The sequence below is a fragment of the Bos mutus genome, chromosome 22 (assembly GCF_027580195.1).
Source record: "Bos mutus isolate GX-2022 chromosome 22, NWIPB_WYAK_1.1, whole genome shotgun sequence".
In the NCBI taxonomy this organism is placed as follows: Eukaryota; Metazoa; Chordata; class Mammalia; order Artiodactyla; family Bovidae; genus Bos; species Bos mutus.
In genome coordinates, this window is record NC_091638.1 from 43,313,042 (window position 1) to 43,334,463 (window position 21,422).

Below are 21,422 nucleotides of genomic sequence, written 5' to 3' on the forward strand. Positions count from 1 at the left end.
GAAACCACCATTAACTTCTTCAGAGATTCAGCTCCCGCTGCGTCCACGTCACTCACAGGGTGATCTGAGTCTTACAACTCACCCGCAGGACACACAAGGGACAGGCTGCAGACGTCTGATGGGTAGTGAGCAGCATACACCCCAGCCACGTGGCCGCCCATGGAGGTGCCTACCAGGTGGAAGGGCTTTTTGTTCAGCTTGAGGCATTCTACAAACTAGGAAGGGAAGTGAGAAAGGGGCTTGGTTACACAACTGTGGACAATGACAATGGGGATTCCAGAGCTGAAAACTTTTGTACTTCCCATGGGGACAAGCAGAAAAGGGCTATTGATGAAAGGGGATCTGAAATCTACTAGATTATCCAGATGAGCCCTGTTACATGCATGTACTCTTCTTTACCTGACATGGGTTATTGAGGGGTCATTTGTAAGTGTAAAATCAACAAAGATCCCTCAAATTCATGAGCCAGCAAATTTTAAAAATAAAGATCCCAAGAGTAAATATTTTCTGCTCTGGGTGCCTATTATCTCTGCTGCAACTATTCAACTCTTCTGCTGTAGCACAAAAGCAGCTAAAGACAACATGTAAATGGGTGAATGTGGCTGTCTTCCAAAGGCAACATGTAAACGGGTGACTGCAGCTGTCTTCCAATAAACAGCTTACAAAACTCAGTGGCAGATCAAATGAAGCCCACAGGCCATAGTCTGCTGACTGGCTATAATTTACAGCACTTTTCATCCATCTAAACATCCATTAATGTAACTACCTACCCATCTGTCTACCCAACCATTCACCCATCCAGTCATACAGCTATCCACCCATCCATCTATTCAACCATCCAAATATCCATTCATATAACTATCTATCCATTCATCTATTCAACCATTCGACCATTCATCCAACCATCCATCCAACTTTCCCTCTATCCAATCATTCAACCAACTATCCCCTACATCTACCCATTCATCCAAAAAATATTTATTGGATATCTATTACATACAAGCAACCACGGTCAGCTGCTCAGGATACAGCGAAAGTCAAAGAAACAAGGTTCCTTGCTTCCAAGTAATACACAGTTTAAAGAGAGGAGAGGGGCAGACATTAAATAAACATCCTTGAATGGAGAAAATATTTAATGTCAACCTGAAGACTATGAACCATTAAATTTTGAAATGGTTCATGAGCCCCATGACTTTGAAAGCTCAGTCAGACAGGGCTGAAGAAAGATACTAAATCAGAACAAAATGAAAAGATCACCCTCCCCATCCTCCACAACTAGGCAGACATGCTGTTACCATCATCAAGCAGCTGGTAACCAAAAAAATACACTCTAAAAAAATAAACGGTCTTGAGGAATTCTAAACTCCCTTTTTGAAGAGTTGAGAAAATGAGACTGTATTTCTCCAGAAACAGTTATAATAGGTTGAAAGAAGTCAGCAATAAGCCCTGGCCCTCTATGGCTGACCGGGGATACCCTGGGCTGCTGCCATTTTGTTTGCAATTATGAGTCAAAACGGAACCCACGATGACTGTTCTTCAGACTTGGGGATGCAACGGTGGCCAAGACCCACCTGGGCAGTTTTTTGGTGGAGCCTCTCTGCTTACCTGGTGTATCCTCTTGACTTGCCCATCTATGGACAGGTCATCCAGTGAGGACCGGGTGGTGCCCTCATGCCCTGGCATGTCCACGCAGACCAGGTGCAGGTTCTTCGGGAGGAACTGGGGACACACATGACCAAAGAGTCAGAATGTGGTGTGCGGAGCATGTCTGCCCATGTTTCTGGGGAGGCTCCCCCCACTTACCAAGTGACCTGGACAGCCTCCCCGCTGGGGAGGGAGGAACCTAAACCGCCCCGTGTCTTCCCCTAGTAACATCTGACATGAATAAACACTGCCAGGAGCCTTACAGAGAGCAGAAGCCCCCACAGTCTAATACACAATGGGAGAGGCCTCGGGATGACTGGAAAGGGGAGAGCAGAGGTCGGGGAGCAGCTTGTGTCCTTTGCTCTTTCCTGACACCAGCTGGCAGGCCCTGCCTCCTTCTCCTTTCCCTCATCCTCTCTATGCTTATCCCAGTCTTGCAGCCACCAACTTGCCACTATTAATACACTGGGTGATTCTGTTCTCCCAGAGCCCCAGCCAGTTCCAGAGCCCACAGGAGCAACACTTCTCCTAAGAACCATGTCTGATCGCCCTAGTTCTGGTCTCAACTCTTTTTTTTTTGTTTTTTTTTTTTACATTACGATCTAATTCCCTAGGTATTTTTATCCTAAACACCTTCTTCCATTTAAATATATGCCACATTTAACCAGGAATTTGAGATAGATCAGCTATCAATAAACAACTAACCAGTTATATGAAAGATGAAGAGGAAGTCAGAGGTTCATTAAAGCACGATGACTGTCCTGATACTGAACTTTGGAAATAAGAAACTAGGGGATGTGTGAGCCTTTTCGTCCTAATGGAGAGCATGCTTGGGATTAGTCAGGTACTGCTTGAGGTGGGAGCCTGGGGTCCTTCTCTGCCAGACTTCTCCCAGCCCCCATCTTCACCAGCTGTTCACTTTTACCAACTAAAGCAAACTGACACAACCAAATAAACCAGGAGAGAAATGAGTGATTTGAGAAACCATCCCAGAAAGCTGTCAGATCAAGACTGCTTCTCTAAAGGGCTAAGGAAAAGAGAAAGCAGAAATGGAAGGAAGAGAGGAGGAGGAGACAGGGAGAGAGAAGGAGAAGCAGAGAAGGGAAGAAGAGGGGAATCTTGGAATATACAGAAATGACTTTTCAAAACCTGGCCTTTGATAGTCATGACAGTCCAAATATGAAGCAGAGTATCAGAAACTTTCCAAAGAAATAGTCATAAGGTGAAATCATTGGTGAGGCACTGATTTTATAAACAACATTCAGCTCAGTAAGTTCTGTCTGAAAAAGGATCTGAATAATATGCTACACTAGTTTAGGGTGCTTTGAGCCATTATACCGGGTTCCCTCTGCTCTCTACCACTGCTGATGACATATTTAAGTAGAACCCCCTCTCTTCTTTTTTTTTGCTGAGTGACACCCTCTGAGGAGGGAAGGCTCTGGCACCCCACCTTGACCATGCTGAGCCACATGTCCTTGTGGGCAGAGAACCCGTGGAGCATGAGGATGGAAGGTTTGTGGCCAGGCCTGCCACGGAAGGAGTAGCAGAACTGATAGTCTTCATGGCGCACATAGCGGACCTGCATGCCCAGCGTCCTCCGCCAGTACCTGGGGACGGAAATACAGGCAAAATCAAAGTCAGCGAGCGCCAGAGAAGCAGCTTCGGGAGGCGGACTCTGTACAGCTTTACTTCGAATTAAGAGCAATGATTCTCCCAGCCCTCGTCCTCTACACAGTCACCCTCGAGGACCACTAAGTCAGGCCATTCCAGAAAGTACCTTACATGAATATTCTGGTATAAATATTCCTAAGCACACTATCAGGAAGGGAAAAGGGGGCGTTTTCTTAAGAAGCATGACACATGGAGAAGGAAATGGCAACCCACTCCAGTATTCTTGCCTGGAAAAGTCCATGGACAGAGGAGCCTGGCAGGCTGCAGTCCATGGGATTACATGACTGAGCATGTGTGCATGAGGGTGGAGGGTGACGGGTTGGTAGCAATAAACTGGTAGAACTAAAAAAAAAAAAAAAGCATGATACACAATAATCCTCTGTTAATACATATTTCTAGTAGTTTGAATCGCAGGGCAAAGAAGGCTGTGGGACCTCACGGGTATGTGCCTTGCTCAGCTGAGTTTCAGAAGAATTCAAAACGGCTGGTGGTAAGCCTGGGGAGGACTCTGGAGAGGCCAAGACAAGGGTGGCCTCCCCTTCAGAGAGCTGGCTGGCAGCTCCTGGTGGGCCATGTTCACTGAAGCCTAAAATCTGGGCCGAGCAGCCGTGGACTCGCGGGCCTGAGTGCCACAGGGCGCAGTGCAGCTGACCTGGAAGACCTTACCACAGAGGCACTTTAACTGGCAGGAAATGCATCGAAAGACTTAAAGATAAAGTGTGTTCCCTCCTATCACCTGCAACTCGCTGTTTATTTGTGGAGATGAGGAATCAGACTCTGTCGTCAAGGCTGCCATTGCTGGTGGAGAGGTTACTCCACACCCACACATCCCTGCATGGGAAGAGAGGACAACCGGAGACTGACCGGCGATGTCTGAATTCCTTGTTGTCTCAGGACTCCACACACCTCACAGCTGTTGTCTTGAATGATTCCAGTGACTGCCTCTCTGTGAGAAACACATTTGCCTGTTTGTGATTCTATCTGAGCAAGCTGGTTTCAACCAACAAAATCTCTGCATTTGAGTCTTAGCCTTATTTATTTATCTATTCTTGGAAGTTTGTTTTCACTGGGACACAGGGGATGGGTTGTGAGACATCTCCACGGGCCTGATCTGTCAGTGAAACATCCATTCTAGTCTTCCTGGGACAGCTTTTAGGAACTTTCTCATCCCTTGGAACTGATGCTCTTGCTGGCAGCAACCTCTTCAGGTCCACTGGTTACAGTTCCTCCCTGGGGGAGAATCTCCCCCTTTTTCTTGGGGACACTCTTGTTTCCTGACTCTTCACGGTCACTAACTGGTTCCTCTATTGGGAAAGATATCTTCCTCTGGGAAGACTTCCACCACCAGCTGTCTCTTTAAGATGACTACTAACCAGCTCCTCCTTGGAAGAGGATTTCTTTTTCTTGGGTTTGGAGAAAGATACAGATGACTCTTCCATTCTATCCTCCCGATGGGCCTCCTGAGGCTTCCACTTTCTTCTTTTCAGTCTTGCACTCGTCTCCTGGCACTCCTCCTGAGCGCTGCTGTAGTTTTCCAAAGGTGTGAAGGGAACTGCAACCAGCCTTTCTTTTTCTTCTTCAAGCATTTCTTCTCCTGTTTCTCCAGCTTCCTAGTAATCTCAGCATCGGCTTCCTCTGCCTGAACAATTATCTCTATCACAACATCCAGATTCCTGCAGGGCACCTCTTCAGTCTCAGAGAAGGACAGCTGTTCCTCAGCTTGCTCTTCAAGTTTCTCCACAAATACAGCTGAGGGCACCTCAGAGAAGCAATCAGTTTATAAGGTGATACAGTATTTGTTTGCCAGGAATTGGGAGATGTGGCCTTTGCTTTTGATGGTTGCCTGGCCAATGAACATGGAGTGGAAATGAGGCCATATTTTGGGGTGTTATCCCTTGTCTTCAGGGCTCTGCAAACCTGGTCCCTTTCCTGGGTCCGGGGAATCACTTACAGACCAGGGCTGGCCAAACAGAACCTTTCTCATACTTAGTGATACTGTGGTTTCAAAGAAGCTGATTGTTCTCAAGAATTGGATTTTAATTGACAAAAAATTAAACCACAAAATAGTGTGGATTTTAATTGTGATGCAGAATTTATGGTAATACACATTTGATTTTGCAGAGACATTATTTCCACTATGGTACAGAAGCTCAATGTAAGTCATATGCCCTCCTCTGCCATCCACTCCAAATACATTTTTCCTACAGACTTTGGGAGTAAGAACTTGTTTCTTAAGAATTATCTCATCTGTTCTCTGGTTTTACTCCTTACAACATATGGCAGTTGGTTGAAAGCTCAGCTTCTGTTGGTTACATAAGACTTGGCAGTGCTGGAGTTTGGCCTGAAAATGATTTCAATATGAAATTACCATCTAAACAAATTGAACACTCTGCATGAAGAATCCCTCCAAGATGGAAGACAATTAATTCAATCAGAGATTGACTTTGTGGTACACTTTGTACCAAAGAGGTAGCCAAGACATGCAATAGCAAATAGCCTAAGTGGATCAACTTTATCCCCTTTGTATAAAAAAAAAGGGGAGAGGGAGAGGAAGATAAATATTTATATTTACTTGTACTTCCATACAAAAAGCATGGGATCATATACAAGATGCTATTAATATGAGTATCTGGAGCGGAGGTACGAAGTACTTTTGAGAAGAAGGTAGATGGAGAAGGAACAATGGTGGGAGGGCGACTTATCATGTTCTTTCTAGTACTTTTTCAATGAATATATTCCCTATTCAAAACATTAAAGATACAATAAAATTGGCTAGCTTAACAGCTCTATTTATGACAAAATATGCATATTTCAAAGTTCTAAGTCATGACATGGTAACATGAATTTGTTTACTCATTTATATCCCAGTTCATTCATTTTTTGGCTATATGATCATGAAACTCAATTTCCTCATCTACAATATGGAAAACTATTGCATTCTACTGAGGATATAGTTAAGACTAAAAGAGATAATCCAAAAAAAAATTTTTTTTTAATGAGATAAGCCATTACAGTTTTGTTCAACACACAGCCCAACACACAGGAAGTAGCCAATAAATGGCAGTTTCAGTATTATATAAAAAAGATTCTGTCCTTCAAATATATCATTTGCCAAAATTCAAGGGAGAAACGTGGAAAATTTTGTAACACATATGACAGCCATATAAGTGGAATCATACAGTATCTGTTCTTTGGTGATTGGATTATTCCACTTAGCATAATGCTTTCAAAGTTCATCCATTTTCTACACTACATCAGAATTTTTTTCCTTTGTAAGGTTGAATAATATCCCACTGTATGTATATACCACATTTTGTTTATCATTCATGGGTTGATGGACATTTGAATTATTTCCATTCTGTTGGCAATTATGAATAACACTGCTATGTACATTGGTAAATAAGGATCTGTTTGAGTCCTTGCTTTCAATACTTTGATGTATATACCCAGAAGTAGAAGAGTTGGATCATATAGTAATCCTAATGGTGCTCCCCCAGTGGCTCAGCGGTGTCAGAGAATCTGCCTGCAAGCCAGGAGATGCAGGTTCGATCCCTGGGTTGGGAACATCTCCTAGAGGAGGAAATGGCAACCCTGTCCAGTATTCTTGCCTGGGAAATCCCAAGGACAGAGGAGCCTGGCGGGCTGCAGTCCATGAGGTCGCAAACAATTGGACATGACTGAGTGCACACACGCGCACACACGCACACAGAGTAATTCTGTGTTAAACTTTCTGAGGAACACCTAAACTTCTGCATGGTAGTTATACCACTTTACATTTCTACCAGCAAAGTGCAAAGGTTCCAACTTCTCTACATACTCACCAAAACTTGCTATTTTTCATTTTTTTAAAAACTAACATCTATCCTAATGTGTGTATAGTATATCATGAGGTTTTGATTTGCATGTTCCCTAATAATAAGGATGTTGAATATTCATTTCTTTTTATAGAAATGCAGTTTATATACCCTAAAATTCACCCTTTTAAATAGTACAACTGATGAGTTTTTAGTGTTCATAAAGTTATACAACCATCACCATTAATCCTGGAACATTTCCATCAAAAAGAAACTCAACTACCCACTTAAAAAACAGTTAAAAAGGTAAATTTTGTATTGTGTATATTTTACCACAATAAAAAAGAGAAAGAAATCCATACCCATTATCACTCACTTCCCATCTCCCTCCCCTTGCACCTCCTGGCATCCACTAGTTCACTTCAAGTCTCTATGGATTCTACACATTTTCTATAAGTGGGTCTATTCAATATGTGGCCTTTTGTGTCTGATACATTTTACTTAACATGTTTTCAAGTTCATTCATTACAGAATGTATCAGTACTTCATTCCTTTTTTCTTTTTTTTGGATTTTAAAAAATGATTACAGGATTTTCTATTAAATGGTAGTAAGTGATACAGAATTCTATCATTTTCGGTTGACCCATCATGATACAATAGGATTAAGCAAATAACAGTTATATATCCACAATAGTAAAAGATGCTCAGTTTTCACAGTCAATAGCCAGACAAAAAATAAAAGATAATTACAGTTGCAAGCCATAATGGAAACATGGTTAACCTAACTATATAAAATACATACATACAATTTGGGGGGTTAAGTAGAGTGATGTGTTAAGTAGAAGTGCATATGTACACAGGTTTTCACCTGCCCAGCCAGTCCACATCTTTTACTTGGTACATTTAATGTGTTTACATATAAGCTTACTCCTTGGAAGGAAAGTTATGACCAACCTACACAGCATATTCAAAAGCAGAGACATTACTCTGCCAACAAAGGTCCATCTAGTCAAGGCCATGGTTTTCCCAGGAGTCATGTATGGATGTGAGAGTTGGACTATAAAGAAAGCTGAGCACCAAAAAATTGATGCTTTTGAACTGTGGTGTTGGAGACGACTCTTGAGAGTCCCTTGGATTGCAAGGAGATCCAACCAGTCCATCCTAAAGGAGATCAGTCCTGGGTGTTCACTGGAAGGACTGATGCGGAAGCTGAACCACCAATACTTTGGCCACCTGATGCAAAGAGCTGATTCATTTGAAAAGACCCTGATGCTGGGAAAGATTGAGGGCAGGAGGAGAAGGGGACGACAGAGGATGAGATGGTTGGATGGCATCACCGACTCAAAGGACATGAGTTTGGGTAGGCTCCAGGAGTTGGTGATGGACAGGGAGGCCTGGCACGCTGTGGTTCATGGAGTCGCAAAGAGTCAGACACGACTGAACAACTGAACTAAACTGAACCGATAAGGTAATTATCAATGCATATGATCCTATTACCATTTTCTTAATTGTTCTGGGTTTATTTTGTGTAGGTCTTTTCCTTCTCTTATGTTTCCTGCCTAGAGAAGTTCCTTTAGCATTTTTAATAAAGCTGGTTTGGTGGCGCTGAATTCTCTTAACTATTGCTTTTCTGGAAAGTTTTTCATTTCTCAACAGAAACTCTACAAGCCAGAAGGGAATCGTGTGATATATTTAAAATGATCAAAGGGAAGAACATACAACCACGAATACTCTACCCACCAAGACTCTCATTCATATTTGATGGAGAAATCAAAAGTATTTCATTCCTTTCTCAGGCTAAATAATATTCCATTGTATGGATAGGTCACATTTGTTTATCCACTTATCTGTTGATGGACATTTGAGTTGTTTCCACCTCTCTGCTCGTAGGGATAATGGCACTATGAACATACATATACCAGTCTTCCTGTGGATATATGTTTTCTGTTCTCTTGAGTGTTCTCATTTCACCTAAGAGTAGAATTTCTGGGTCATATAGCAGCTTTTTTTTTTTTTTAACCTTTTTTAACCTTTTGAGGAATTCCCAGATTGTATTCCAAAATGTCTGCATCATTTCACATTCCCACTAGCAAAATACGAGGGACCCAACTGCTCTACATCCTTCACTTTTGTTTTTTAGAGTAACTTTCCACGGAAGTATAAAGAATATAGAAAGGCACACATATTATAAGTGTACAGCCCGATGAATCTGCACAGAGGGAATGAGCCCACCACCTGCCACCCAGATCAGGGTCTAGACTACGAGTAGCATCACAGATGCTTTACCTCCTAAAGGTGACCACTGGCTCCCCTTCAAACAAGAGGGTTTTACATGTGTAGGACTTTATCATACAGTAAGTTCTTATTTGTATTTGACTACTTCCACTTGATATTATGTTTGTAAGGATCATTCATGTTGTAAAAGATAGCACTATTTCTTACCTTATGGTAAATGGTATCAGTAAAAGACTTTAAATGTTCTTTTTGTTTGTTGCTATAAAATAAGAATAAAACTGATTTTTTTTTTAATACATTGCCATGTTGACTAATGCAAGGTTTCGGACTTTCTTTATCTCAAGCCAACATTCCTGAACTATCTTTATTTATTTATTCATTTTTAAATTTATTTATTTTTAATTCCACTGTGTAGCATGTGGAATTTTAGTTCCCAGACCATGAACCCATGTCCTCTGCAGTGGAAGCACAGAGTCTTAACCACTGGACTGCCAGGGAAGTCCCTGCTAACTTATCTTGTATTTAGCAATCTTGCCAAATTCACTTTTTAATTCTAATAAATAATCGACAGATATCATTATTATTCCAGACTTTCTATGTACACAATCAAACCATCTGAAACATCAGTTTATTTATTTTTTTCTAATTCTTATCTGCTTCTTTCTTACTTATATGATTTCTTGATTGCACAACTGAGTTTCTTTGGGAAAACAAAAATCTTTTAAAATGTCAGTTTTTTTCATCCTGCGAACAGTACTGACAGCTTATACAATGAAAACCAGAGTGGCCCCTGATGTCACCCACAGTGGCAATGGCATCCTCAGCATGGCTCTCTGTGGACTCTCTTGGCCAAGCACATGGTGCCTCCTGCAGGAGCAACCACAGTCCCCACCACTGTGGGACTGTGCCGGCCACACTCCAGGGACACTTAGACCCAGAGAGGGCTGTTGCCAAGACTGGCTGTGGCCCACTGGGGACACTGCTGCTGAGCCCTGAGGAGCTCAGGAGACCCACAGGGAAGTCCAGGGACAGAGGGAACCTGAGAGGCCCTCCTCACACCTGCGTGCTCACTCAGTAGGGAGGCTCGGCGTCTCTGGGATGCCCAGCTACCTCTGTGGGCTCCTCTGGTGGCTCAGCGGTAAAGAGTCCACCTGCAATGAAGGAGCCACAGGAGACGTGTGTTCGATCCACGGGTGGGGAAGATTCCCTGGAGGAGGGCATGGCAACCCACTGCAGTATTCTTGCCTGGAGAATCACACGCACAGAGGAGCCTGGCGGGCTACAGTCCAGGGGGTCACAAAGACTTGGACACAACTGAGTGACTAAGCAGCGGCAACAGCAGTTACCCGTGCTGCCTGCTGTTCCTGTTCATGTTGCGATCCTGAAAATTAACTAAACTAAGCCAAGTCTGCAGGGGGAACCTACAGGCGGTGGTCACGGGCAGCTGAGTGACTGAAGGCCTTTGGAGGAGTAGCTGTGGTTAAGGGACATGGGGACTGACATAAAGCTGCTCATCCTATGACAACCACTGTGTCAGCGTCACTCACGGTGAGGTGATTTGAAGGAAACAGGCTGTGCGTCTCGGTGGGGTGGGGGGAGCCGCTCACAGGACTTTGGGCAGCTCTCTGCAGTGGTATTACGGGTTCTAATACTATAATCACAGCCCCCATGCCACAACACTACCCGGCATAATCCGCAAGGATTTCCATCCAACAGCCAACTGGGGTTGCTTCTTGGCCTGTGTGGCCGAGTTCATGAAATAAAGAGCATTGTGTTCATCCTCCAGCTACAGCTCTGAGCAGAGTGACAGGCCGGGGCAGGATTTACAGTCACATGCGTCTGTGGGGTGAAATAAAGGGCTGAGTGTTCTCTGTGGGGCCTCTCTGAATTTTGCTGGTATTACTTGTTAATAGAATCTGCCTGCAATGCAGGAGACCTGGGTTTGATCCCTGGGTTGGGGAGATCCCCTGGAGAAGGGAAAGGCTACCCACTCCAGTATTCTGGCCTGGAGAGTTCCATGGACTGTATAGTCCATGGGGTCACAAAGAGTCAGACACGACTGAGTGACTTCCACTTCACTGAACTTCACTTGTTAATAAAAGTGAATTCTATGCGATGAGGCATTCTTCATAATAGCCAAAAAGTGGAACCAACACAAATGTCCATTTGAATGAATCACATGTGGTATAAACCATACCATGGACCACTATTCAGTCATCACAATGAATGAAGTACAGATACATGCTGCAGCACAGGTGAGCCTTGAAAAGTGCAAGAAGCCAGACACAAAAATGTCACCAACAGGAAAATCCAAAGAGACAGATTACTAGTTGCTCGGGGATGAAGAGAGAAAACAGGGAGTACCTGTTAACAGGTATGGGGGTTCTTTTGAGGGGAGATGAGAATATTCTCAATTAGATGGTGGTAATTCACAATACTGTGAATATGTTAAAACCAATTAAATGTATGCTTTAAAATGTGAAGTCTAAACCACATTAGTTTTAACTCAAAAAAGTCAATTATTTGCAATGACATTAATTTTCTCTTGAAAAATCAAGCATCAAAATTATTCTAACAGTCCTAAAGCTTTCTCCATGATGGCCTGAGGAACTTGGGGGTGGGGGACTGTGCAGCACAGAGGCTGGTTTCCACACGTGGTTGGTAGAAACAGCCTTTGGGTGGAACAATCACACCTCTGTTTGCAGCCACATCCAAGGTTATGGGACACATCGTGGAGCTGCACCCTCTGCTTCACTTTGACTTAAGAAACATGGAATTTGTGTGTGCAGGTCCACAGTGCCCCTGCAGGACTGAGTGGGGCACACCACTCTGGTCTCTCCCCGTCAGGGGTCCCATAGGCGTCTTGACCCCACAGCACTCCTGCTGTGCTGGAGTGCTGCAAGGCAATGGCCTCTAAGCAGCCAGAGTCTTAGCTTCATCAACACAGAGGTGGGTGTTGGGTGACCCACTAAAGGGGTCATCACCTCCCCACAAGAGAGAGTGAAAGATGAAAGCTCCCTTCTGTTCAATTAGCTTCTTTTCAAGGATCAGAGCCTGGCTGGCAGGCGGAAAATTCCACACTCTAATGAAACAAAAGGGAGCCAGAAGGGAGGGTGGATAAAGGGCACAAGCACAGTTTCCCTGCATTCTTCCTTGTGGGGCTCAGAAGGTAGTCCTATGTTCCAGAAGTCCTGGTTAAATCTCAATGTGCTTCCCTATGGCACAGAGACGAACCAGGTTGATTTCAGTACTTCCGCCTTCATGGGATAAATTCATGGGCGTGTGAGGGGTGATTTTCTCTGGTAAATGGACTGCGGTATGAAAAGTTACTGAAGTACATCATGAGAAATCCTCTCTCTTTTCAACCATAAACCTGCTTTCATCAAAGGAGAAAAGCTCTGCAACTCTCACACCTCTCAGCTTTTGTAACAAAGAGAAAGGAGTCAATCCTTGGCAAGCAATGGTATCTAGGCTAGAATTCATGAACAGAGTGTAAAGCATTGTGCTCATTTTTACTTTTTATATTAATTTATTGTTTGTGGCAAGGATGGCAAGCTTTCCACTAAAGGTAGTGATATTTATGTCACTCAGAAATTAATGTAAGATTTTGTTTTAAAGTCATTTACTCTAAAGAAAACACAAAAGAAAACTAGAGGTGGTGTGCTAACAAGGAAAGAAGCATGAGAATGATTTAAGAATGACAGAAGTTTTGGAAACTTTTTTTCCTGTCACTTTACTAATGAACACTTTTAGACAAATCAAAAAACATTCTGTCCTATCCATGCCATGTCCATGATTCTGGTGTTTCTAACTCATTTTTCAGTGATTATCACCATACCTGTCAAAACATCACTGGATCAGAATCCAATGACCAAGAAAAACCAAATGCCTTCCTACAAATGCACGCAGAATCAGTGATTTTGGGAGAGAGAGTGGTCTCCTGAGCAAAGACACCATTGGAAACCTGGAAGAATTTACCTGGGGAGAAGCTACCAGTACCAATTCTTCAGGAACATTCCCAACATTCCCAAGGACAAAAAGGACACCTTTCAACTTTTCTGTAAGTCTGAAATGAGTGCTCAGTCACTCGGTCATCTCTGACTCTGCGACCCCATAGATTGTAGCCCGTCAGGCTCCTCTGTCTATGGGATTTTCCAGGCAAGAATACTGGAGTAGGTTGCCATTTTCTCCTCCAGGGGATCTTTCCAACCCAGGAGTCAAACCCATGTCTCTTATGTCTCCTGCACTGGCAGGGAGGGTCCTTACCACTAGCGCCACCTGGGAAGCCCCCACGTCTGGAATATTTCATGATAAATGTCGAACAGCCACAACCACAAAGCAAAGAAAGCGGTATGATCATGATGCCCTTGAAAATTCTGAACTGTAAAATGAACTTACCAGTAATAGATTCTTATCAGGGCTGAAGGCCACAGGAGAAAAGAGGCTACGAATGCCAGGATCGGCAGGGCCAGCGTCCCACCCGCGATCACAAACATGTTAACCACGTCAAGATCCATCCTGCTCTTTAGGTCTGGCTTATACCTAGAGGGGCTGAAAAAACAGACAGCACTGAAACTCTGTCTCAAGAGACAAGGTGAAGAAGCAAAGTGGAAGTGAGAAGTGAACAACCCAGAATGAAGAGAAGGATCAGGAGGAAAAAAGTGTAGGTAATGAGGAATCCTTGAGATGATATTTTTTTTAAGCTATAAAGGAAATTTTAAGAACAATTGGGGAAATTTGAGTAAGAACTGGTTATTAGACAATATTATTAGATCAGTGACTGCAGTGATGAAGTAGTGGTTATGTTTATATGTAAGAAAACATCCTTGTTCATAGCATTTGCTGAAGTAAATATTAAGGGCTAAAATATAGTAATATCTGCTACTCACTTTTAAAAGTTGAGGAAGAAAAAATGTATATATGTGTTTGTGCGTATGTGTGTGTGTACAGAAGGGAGAAATAAAGTAAAGGTGGTGAAACGTACTGGTGAACCCAGCTGTAACCTTCAACTTTCCTATTAGGTTTGCAATTTTTAAAAAATAAAAATTAGAGGATAGAAGACCTGAAAGACAGAGAAAGAGAGAAAGAAAGAACACGTGCATATAAATGCCTATCTATATACAGAATATCACTGGAAGGTATACATGAAACCAGTAATAGCAGTTGCATCTGAAGTGGGCAATCAGGTAGCTGGGAGTCAGGGACAGAGGGAAACTTGCTTTTCACAGTCTACCTTTTAAAATCTTTTGGTTATTTATCATGTACATGCATGAAATGAAGTGTTAGTTGCTCAGTTGTGTCTGACTCTTTGTGACCCCATGGACTGTGCCTGCCAAGCTCCTCTGCCCATGGGATTCTTCAGGCAAGATTACTGGAGTGGGGTGCCAATACTTTCTCCAGGGGATCTTCCCAAAACCCATGGATCAAACCTCAGTCTCCTGCATTGCATGCAGATTTTTTACTGTCTGAGCCACCAGGGAAGCCCTATTCATATATGGGTTATTCAAAAATAAGTAACACAATAAAAATTTAGGAGGGAACACGTCAACATCCGAGCTTCCAATGCACTTTCTGATGTCCTCCCAAAGACTTGGAGGACACATGTGCAGGCTAGAATGGGAGCCCCAGGAGGGCAGGGACTGTATCCCCAGCACCCAGACTGGGGCCTGACCCATTTCCAAGGGCTCTGGAAGTCACCTCTCAATTAGAGGCCCCCACCCAGTTCTGTCTCATGAACAACACGGTTTATTTCCCATAGAATTTAAAAAGTATTTCAAGTTCCATCATCCTCCCCAGTAGAGAAGACAACGCCTGCTAGGATCTGTTGGTCAGGTGTGGCCCTTTGTCACCTGAGGACTCCGTCACTTGTGTTAAGTGTGCGTCTCACTAACATAAAAAGGACTCTTCTTCAAGAAAAAGCACACATCTAGCAAATCATGGTCTTCTTTATATTTCCTGTGAAACAGAGAGCTCTGCCCCATACACCTCTATCAACTGATGTGTACTTCAACTATATAATGATTTCATGATGGCACAGTATGACCTCAAGCCCACTGAGTGTGGGGGTCAGCCCACTTCCTCTGCAAAGGGCAGATGATACATAGTTCAGCATTGTGGGTCATAGGTCTCTGTCATAACTACTCAAGCTGCCTTTGCAGTGAGACAGCAGCCGTACAACATGAAATGAATGGGTGTGACCATATCCCAGTAAGACTTTACTGTAAAAAACAGGCTTCGGGTTGTAATTTGCTAAACCTTGACACAGTATACCAACCTCATCAAACAGGCATGGTGAGAGCTTTATCCACTGCAGATGGTGACTGCAGCCATGAAATTAAAAGATGTTTACTCCTTGGAAGGAAAGTTATGACCAACCTAGACAGCATATTAAAAAGCAGAGACATTACTTTGCCAACCAAGGTCCATCTAGTCAAGGCTATGGTTTTCCAGTGGTCATGTATGGATGTGAGAGTTGGACTGTGAAGAAGGCTGAGCGCCGAAGAATTGATGCTTTTGAACTCTGATGTTCCAGAAGACTCTTGAGAGTCCCTTGGACTGCAAGGAGATCCAACCAGTCCATCCTAAGGGAAATTGGTCCTGGGTGTTCACTGGAAGGACTGATGTTGAAGCTGAAACTCCAATACTTTGGCCACCTCACGCGAAGAGTTGACTCATTGAAAAAGACCCTGATGCCCCCCTGATTGGGGGCAGGAGGAGAAGGGGACGACAGAGGATGAGATGGCTGGATGGCATCACCGACTCGATGGACATGAGTTTGGGTAAACTCCGGGAGTTGGTGATAGACATAGAGGCCTGGCGTGCTGCGATTCATGGGGTCGCAAAGAGCCAGACACGACTGAGTGACTGACCTGAACTGAACTGAATAGGCTGAAGCAACAAAGGCACAGAGAGGCTGAGTAACAGATTACTGACTTGGACCCACTCTCTTTGCTCCTAACTCCACATCCTCTGACCTTTTTTTTTTTCAAATGGCCTTTCCTCAGATTTTATAACATCTTTGCTGTTAAATAACCACATTCATCACCCCAAATTTCTTCACGAAGATGTGATGTCTCCATTTAGATGTTTGGTCTCTTGTGAGAGGCTTGGTGAAACAAGCTCCTTAGTCCAGAGGGGGAGGCAGAGGCATCTGTAGATGGTCCTTTCAGTTCCATACACACTCTACCTGGGGACAGCCCTGAGTCTACAGCAATGAAAGCTGCTGCCTTCTCAGTGGCACGAGCACTGCCTGTGCTTCTGACTCAACTCTTCCCTCCGTTTCTCAGTCACTGTAAACAGCTTTTTTCCAGCCCACTTATATCACTCACTGGCCTCTTTCTCTTCCTAGAACCAGAGCTCCTTGAGGATAGGAATAATGCTACATGGGTGTTCTCAGTGCCTAGAATAGCACAGGACACAAATAAGGTACAAACAAATTAATAACAAAGTTACAACGTGGGTTCAATCCTGTTTGTTTTAGGGACAGCCATCCCCAATGATGTTGACTATTTTCTCTTTCAATAATTACAAAACTCCCAAGAGGAGTCACCTATTTAATGCTGGGTACAATTTATGATGCTAAAAAGGCCTCACCGTCAAGGGGTAAGCAAATTCATGGCAGAGTGAAGGGAATTTTACAGATCTGTTTGAAGACTGTGGGTCACAAAACAGTTGATGAAGATGGGGGCTGTCAGATTCAAGAGGACTTTTCTTCATCACATAAAGAGTGCTGAGGGTCACCATGAATTCTGATTCCTGAGCCGCAGGAAGTTAATTACATGATGTTATTTTAGACTAGGAATTAGAACATTTTATGCCCAAAGCCATATTACGTCACTGACTCTGACACTGGCGATGGGAACTCCAACTTGAAGGCATGATCATCAAAAAGAAACCTCATTAAAAAAAAAAAAAAAAACTTCATGGCTTCATCAGTGCCTGCTACGGACGTCACAGTCAGTTTGGGGGAAGGTTCGATCTGGCTCCATTCTGCATTCAATGATAGAATAAAGTCTTTGCTAAGGACATTTTGCAGAGCAGCATCAATTTAGCAAGTCTTGGACTTGTTACAGAGACTCCTGCGTACTTTCCCTGATGAGGTCAAATACAGCCAGGCCCTGAGTGAAGCCACTAATGTTTTCTGAGGTGTCTATATACAGGTCTGGCCATTATTCCTACCTCTATGACATCCTTCTTCTGACAAAGGACTTGTATTTAAAAAGGCAGCTGCCTAGAAAAAAAAATTAACAAAAAAAAAGGCAGCTGCCTACCCTGCTGGGGTTTGTTCACAGGAAGCTCTATGTGCCCAAGGGGGAAGCTGGGCACAGAAAAACTGAAGCCTTATGAGCCTGGAATCACCAATGACTGAACATCAACTAAGGGGTAGAACACGGGGCGCCCCTAAGCACAGGCCCACACAGCAGGCATCTGCAAGATGACTTCAGGCAGCAGAACACTCAGGCTATCTGACACCAGGTGACAGTCCCACACAACCTGAGAAAGTCATCTTTTTTTTTTCAGTTCTTTTCCTGTCTTGCTTAGGTCAAAGAGAAACTATGAGGGTGGTTATTAAATAGCTATCTAACCCCTGAGCCTCCTGCAGGGAACAGTACCTAGCTATTTAATAGCACTGTTTCTTTGTGTTGATTTTTATGGATATTTTCAATTTATGGTAGTGATGCAAATTAATTTAAAAGGAGGAACTAATTTAAAGAAAATGCTAACTAGGTGATACATGGATCTGGTGAACATCTTGGTGGTGACATGAATGGCTGCCAGGGTAGATGTGAGTGATGGACAGGCCCCAGGTTGGGGGCGGGGCGCTCAGGCTGGCCCTTTCACATTTTGACTGTGAGACCTTGGTTTCCTCATTTAATAATGAGAACATTCATCCATAGTAATGAGAACATTCATCCAAAACACCTTTTCTGTCTTTTCCTACTCTGGTGGCTTAAAACACTTCTGAAATTATGCCAGATAACTGAAGACTAGGATCTGGCTTGCCCAGCAGGAGAATCTTCCTGCCTGTTACATTTTCCCTGGAACCTAAAACAGTATCTAGGAAATATTAATACTTGGTGCTTGGTAATGTTTGAGTGTTTGATAATGTTTGAATAGATTGAAAAAGAAAAATGCACCCGTTTTACATATCTGGTGCATCAGGTGAGGCTCCCAACACGTAAAGACAGTGACTTTAGCAGCTCTGCAGCACAGTCTGAAATGAGGGACATCAGCAAGGAGAGGCCGCCTTTATGGCACGAGGGAGGGTAACACACTCTCACCCAGAGACCCGGACCTGCCACATGGCCTTTCCCGGGTATCATTTAAGCTGTGCATTTGGGGCCTTTATCTCTGAATGCAGGGACAAAGATTAATCAGACTCCAATAAACATCTGGACTCAAGTTCCCAAGTTTAGTCTGGGGTGAGAGGTTAGGTGTAATGCGTCACAGTTGTCTTTTAACATACTCTCTGACCTTTAAAACCCGTCCTTCTGAGTACTGACACGTTAAATCTTAAGATATAAAGCAAAATTCCAAACAGAACATAAAACACTTTCATGGAATCTTGGCTTCCCCTAGACATCTACTCATAGGCCATCAGACTTGACACACTAACGTCCTGGTCTCTTCAAAAAGAGGAATATTTTTTTAAAAACTATAGCAAAAATACTTTAGCCACCAGATGCGAAGCACTGACTCTTTGGAAAAGACCCTGATGCTGGGAAAGATTGAAGGCAGGAAGAGAAGTCCCCTGAAACAGGATGACATGGTTGGATGGCATCACTGACTCACTGGACATGAGTTTCAGCAAGCTCCGGGAGTTGGTGATGGACAGGGAAGCCTGGCGTGCTGCAGTCCATGGGGTCCCAAAGAGCTGGAACATGACTGAGTGATTGAACAACAACAAAATAGCAAAAATAATGACCATGGCCACTACCACCGTGGCCAAAGACAGAAGAGCAATAGCCTCCATGTACTGAGTGACTGTCGCATGCCAGGTTCTGCATAGATGGTTTATATACAGCCTCTCATTTTATCCCCCACAATGCTGGGAGTAGGAAGCACTTCTCCCACCTTAAAGATGGAGGAATAAAGACTAAAGAAGTTTACGAGTGCCCCCAAGGTCACCTGACTGGTATGCGGCATGGGCTGCATTTCAGTCCAGTCCTGCAGGTATGTCTGCTTCTTTGCCTTCTCTCAGCACTTACTAAGCAGGTATTTATTGTGCATCAGTTACACAAAAGGCACGGAGTTCACTGTCCCCTTCAACATTCTTTGTACTTCTCCAGAAGTATTTTGAGAGCAAGTAACATGCTAACTTTACAAGTTAACAAGTTACCACCATATTCTTGCTGGTGTCTTTTAAAAACTAACCAGTGCTGCTTATGATTTTTTTTAATTCTGCAATATGCAAATTCTTTCCAAAGAATATACTCTTGAAATCTGAGTATAAAATCCCAGCTGTTAAACATTTTTGCATCTACCCAACACTAATTTCTGAAACTAGACTCTTGTAAAGATAAACCAGTTTCTCAAAACTATCAGTAATGATCAATAGCTAAAAAAAAAAAACATAAAGGCACTAAGACTCTCTTGTGTGGAAGTCCCAGGATTGAAGAGAGAAAATAATTAGAGACACAAACAGTTCACACTCCTTGTCACATCTATCTCTTCCATTATGGAGGAAAACCACACCGAACATTCCAAGGAAGCAGTTAAGCTTGTCCAGTCCATCACTGAAAGTGTGGCATGACCCTAGGATTATTGCCATGAGATGCTCACCTTTCTCCTCCTGGCCTCGTCTCCCCTTCACTCTGGCTAAGCCTACTCTTCCTCTGTACTCTGCAGCCCTGACAGCCCTGATGTATAAACAAGCTATGGCTATGAGCACGCCTGGCCTGGTTCCTAAAATTCTCTGCTCCCTCTCTCCCCTGGATATTCCCATGATGCTCTCCTTACTCTCAGTGCTGAATAGTCCCACGATACACTCTTCATTGTCTTCCTTGAAGAACTCACCATTTCTACACCCTCCACTACTACCAGGAAACGCAAAAAGTCAACACTTCTGGCCAGGACCTCCTTCCAGACTTTTCCAAAAGCCTGCTTGACTATCTCCACGATGCAAAAGTCCTACAATGTCTCAGGGGCATCTCCTCTCCTTCTCCTGACTTGCTGATTTCTGCCGACAGTGTCCCCACCAGTCTGGCCTCCCAGACTGATGTATCTTTCACTCTTCCTCCTTGCTCATCACTCCTGTCATGTGATGACCAGAAGGTGTCAGCACTGAAGCCAATTCATCTGAGTCTAGACAAAATGCAGCTTATATGTGGCTATTTACATTTAAATTAAGTAAATAAAATTCAAAATTCAGTCCTTCAGTCACGTCCATCACGTCCTTAAATCCCTGAGAGTCATGTATGAGTAACAGCTAGTGTGTTGCACAGCACAGTTTTATGGGGGTTATGGCCCCAAAAGCCCCTTACAACCAATTCCTTTGGCTTAACATTTACTAGGAATGTCTCAAGGGAGGAAACATTCCCACCAGATATGAGAGTTCATGAGTCAGATCCCAGCTCCCTCAACTACCCGACCAGGCCTGGGTCATCTCTCCTTGCTCCCGTTTCTGTGAAGGCTGCTCTGTCATACCCCATTCAGTTGTTACCAGCTGCCAGAAGAATCTTTGTAGTCCACACCAGGGACTGGGGCCTCTTGTCTAGTGTAAACGCTGATCACCTTTATGATCCCAACTCAACTTCCTGGCCTCACACCTCTGTTTGCACCCACAGAGCCTCAGGCCTCATCTTTCTCATGCTGCCCACTTCGTGCGGGGCAAGCGCTCTCCTGTCCCGCCCACCTGATGAACTCCTGTCTGCCTTCAGGACTGATTCAAGTGTTACACTCCCCAGGAAAGCATCCCACTGCCCAGAGGCCCAGGTCTTCTGACTCCCTTCAGACTCAGAGCCCTGCTCCCTGCACAGTATCTGAGAAAGGAGTGGGGGGTGGGGTTTGGATACATATCTTGAGCTTTAAAAATATTCAGGGTGGAACTTCCTTGTGGGTACAGTGGATAAGAATCTG

The 21,422-nt window shown here is 43.7% G+C and overlaps 1 protein-coding gene and 1 pseudogene across 5 annotated transcripts in view; one reads left to right on the top strand and one right to left on the bottom strand.

Moving 5' to 3' along the window:
• Positions 1-21,422, bottom strand: part of ABHD6 (abhydrolase domain containing 6, acylglycerol lipase) — a 48,508-nt gene that overhangs the window by 12,861 nt on the left and 14,225 nt on the right. For 3 of the 5 annotated variants that reach the window (XM_070359335.1, XM_005898991.3, XM_070359334.1), the window contains 4 exons: positions 13,743-13,895; positions 3,095-3,251; positions 1,606-1,719; positions 83-215 (listed from right to left, as the gene is read on the bottom strand). In XM_070359335.1, the coding sequence (XP_070215436.1) occupies positions 83-215; positions 1,606-1,719; positions 3,095-3,251; positions 13,743-13,861 (523 nt within the window). In that variant the 5' untranslated portion in view covers positions 13,862-13,895. The remainder of the gene's footprint in view (positions 1-82; positions 216-1,605; positions 1,720-3,094; positions 3,252-13,742; positions 13,896-21,422) is intronic. The other 2 variants (XM_070359337.1, XM_070359336.1) reach the window with 1 other exon arrangement.
• LOC138984720 (histone H2A.Z pseudogene) lies at positions 3,614-4,965 on the top strand (annotated as a pseudogene).